The 2,436-nt window shown below is 39.1% G+C and overlaps 1 protein-coding gene across 1 annotated transcript; it reads right to left on the bottom strand.

Moving 5' to 3' along the window:
• Positions 1-206: 206 nt before the first annotated feature.
• Positions 207-2,424, bottom strand: LOC105155247 (probable 2-oxoglutarate-dependent dioxygenase At3g111800). Its single transcript, XM_011071118.2, has 2 exons — positions 1,665-2,424; positions 207-1,286 (listed from the first exon to the last, which is right to left on the bottom strand). Exons 1-2 carry the CDS (start codon positions 2,147-2,149, stop codon positions 902-904), a joined length of 870 nt encoding a protein of 289 aa, XP_011069420.2. The 5' UTR covers positions 2,150-2,424; the 3' UTR covers positions 207-901.
• Positions 2,425-2,436: the final 12 nt, after the last annotated feature.

Here is a 2,436-nt window from a genome sequence, read left to right as displayed (position 1 = left end):
TCCTTTTGTTGGTGATAAGCTTATAGTATCATTAAATAATTGATTGTACTTTGAAAGTACTGTTTATATATTCATTTTGTATAGTGTTTTGTGGGTGTTAAATGTGACCGATAGATGAAAAATCTTTTAATTAAAAAATTACAACCCCTCGAATTTGGGAATAGTGAGCTTTATTTTAAGAAGTTCAGGACCGTGTTGTGTTTTTTATTTTATTTTTTTATCAAGAATTTTTTTTTATTTATTGGTATTTTTATCAAGGGTAGATTGCGTTTGATACTTAATTTTTTTTATTTTACTTCATATACTGACTTATATGTATAAAATTCACGTTGCCTGTATGTATATTTCAGGAAACTGTTTTATACACATTCTCAGTCCATTGAAGTAAAAATAAAATAAAAACACTAATTCGGGTATAGAATTATATATACATGATTATAGAAAAATAGGAAAAAAAAAAGGTACCTTTTTAGTCTCATTAAATAAGGATAGAATCTGTTTTGATATTACAATTATGGTAGGTATCGCTTTTAGTTCCATAAAATTCATAATCGTGTATTTTTAGTCCCAAAAAGTCGCGTGCATTGTGGTCTCGGAATTAAAATGGAGTTGGTTGGGATTAAAAATGCATTCTACTTTTGGGATTAAAAAGGCCCAAATCACATTTTTTGAAATTAAAAAGATATGGTTTGAGTTTTATGAAACTAAAAGTATCACCTGTCATAATTGTGGTACTGAAAGAAATTCTGCACTTATTTTATGGGATTAAAAAAATATTTTTCCTAAAAAGTACATCGTTAGTGACAATTATGCATGATCTAACTATTTTATTTTTGGTTAATTATTGATTTAAATTAATTAATTAAAGTGTAAAACTAGTCACATAAAATGAAAGATACGATTAATTAATAATAATAAAATGATTAATAATAGAAGGGGAGAGAAGAACAAGGACCTGGATTTGATCACCGATATTCACAATCAATGCATGCGGCGCCGGCTTCACCGTGATCCACCCGTCGCCACGGCGGACTTGGAGTCCCGGTACATGCTGATCCGGCAGAAGAAAGGTCATGCCACCCGGATCCGAATGCGAGGAGAGGCCCAACGTGAGGTCCGGCTGCGGGCATTTCGGGTAGAAATTAACCCGCAAACAAGCCCCGATATCCGACCCGCCAAACGCATTTTGCAGGAAGTTTTCACTCAACCCGAGATTTATCGACAGGATTTTCAGCAAGACCCCACCTAGTCTCACGATTTCAGCGGAATATTCAGCAATCACTTCCCTACAGTGCATCATTCATCAAACAATCTCAGTGTAATGATTGTTGTGTTTTCAATTAGTACTAAAAAGCGCACCACATTTCAGACAATGCGACATCGTTGTGTGCTGGCAGAACCGTACAGTTTTATTAAACATGTCAAATATATAAGACAAGAAAAATTGTTATGCATGTAACTTTTTTTTATTTTTAATAATTTATATATCAAACACACGATAAATAAATTTTTATCTAATAAATTACAGTTAAAAATTCGAAATTAATGAAAAACAAAAAGCTAACAGAGTATTAGAGTGGGGATGAGGATTATATAAAATGGAGCGAGCGTAGAAGAAAAGTGCGTGTAGTGTATAGGAAGGCCAGAGCAGTAGGTACAAATACCTGAGGTGATTGGGGAGTGCAGGCCACTTGTTGAAATCCCTCAAGTTGCAAGGCAGGTAGTGAAGATAGTAGTAATCACTCCAGTCAAGAACTGCGCCCTTCTCCACCCCTAGCCGGCTGCCGTAGCCTTCGTAGGTCTTAGGCGAGTTGGCGTAGGCCTGCTTCACCTCCATCGGTTGGTGAAAGAATTGCCTCCAGACCTCCCGAGCACGGTCCAGCAGCTCGTCGCTGATCCCGTGGTTCACCACCATAAAGAATCCCCACTCACGACACGCCTCCGACACGTGCCCCAATGTTGCCTCTCGGAGGCTATCATCGTGTAGGCCTCCGAGGTCGATCAAGGGTATGTTGGCGTCAAGGGTTGACCCCAACAACGGCCTAGCCTCAGGGGGTTTGACATATCTCTCGGGAATCGCATCGTTGCAGCTTTCTGACAGTGATTGGACACGGACTATTGGCTCCGGCCAATCTCCGGGACAGTCCATAATTTGCGACGAATTGAGAGTTTCTTGATACGATAGAAAAGCGTCAGCTTTACACTATATATAATGAAAGTTGTGGTGTCTTTACGGTACTAGGTTGAGATGGGGTGGGGTGGACGGTGGTGGGTGGTGGGGGCTGGCTTTCCTTTTTTCTGGACAGTTGGGAAGTAAAGAGATACAAGGGAAAAACAGGGTAGGGTGGGGGTGGGAGTGGTGGTGTTGCTTGTTGAAGTTGACGTGGGGAATAGAACGTGAAATTTGTGTGGGATTTAAGTGTGGCGGAGAAGAGA

Source organism: Sesamum indicum, unplaced genomic scaffold (assembly GCF_000512975.1).
Source record: "Sesamum indicum cultivar Zhongzhi No. 13 unplaced genomic scaffold, S_indicum_v1.0 C00870, whole genome shotgun sequence".
NCBI classification, from domain to species: Eukaryota; Viridiplantae; Streptophyta; class Magnoliopsida; order Lamiales; family Pedaliaceae; genus Sesamum; species Sesamum indicum.
Note: the sequence above shows the minus strand (reverse complement) of the source record. Positions and strands in the feature narration are given on the sequence as shown.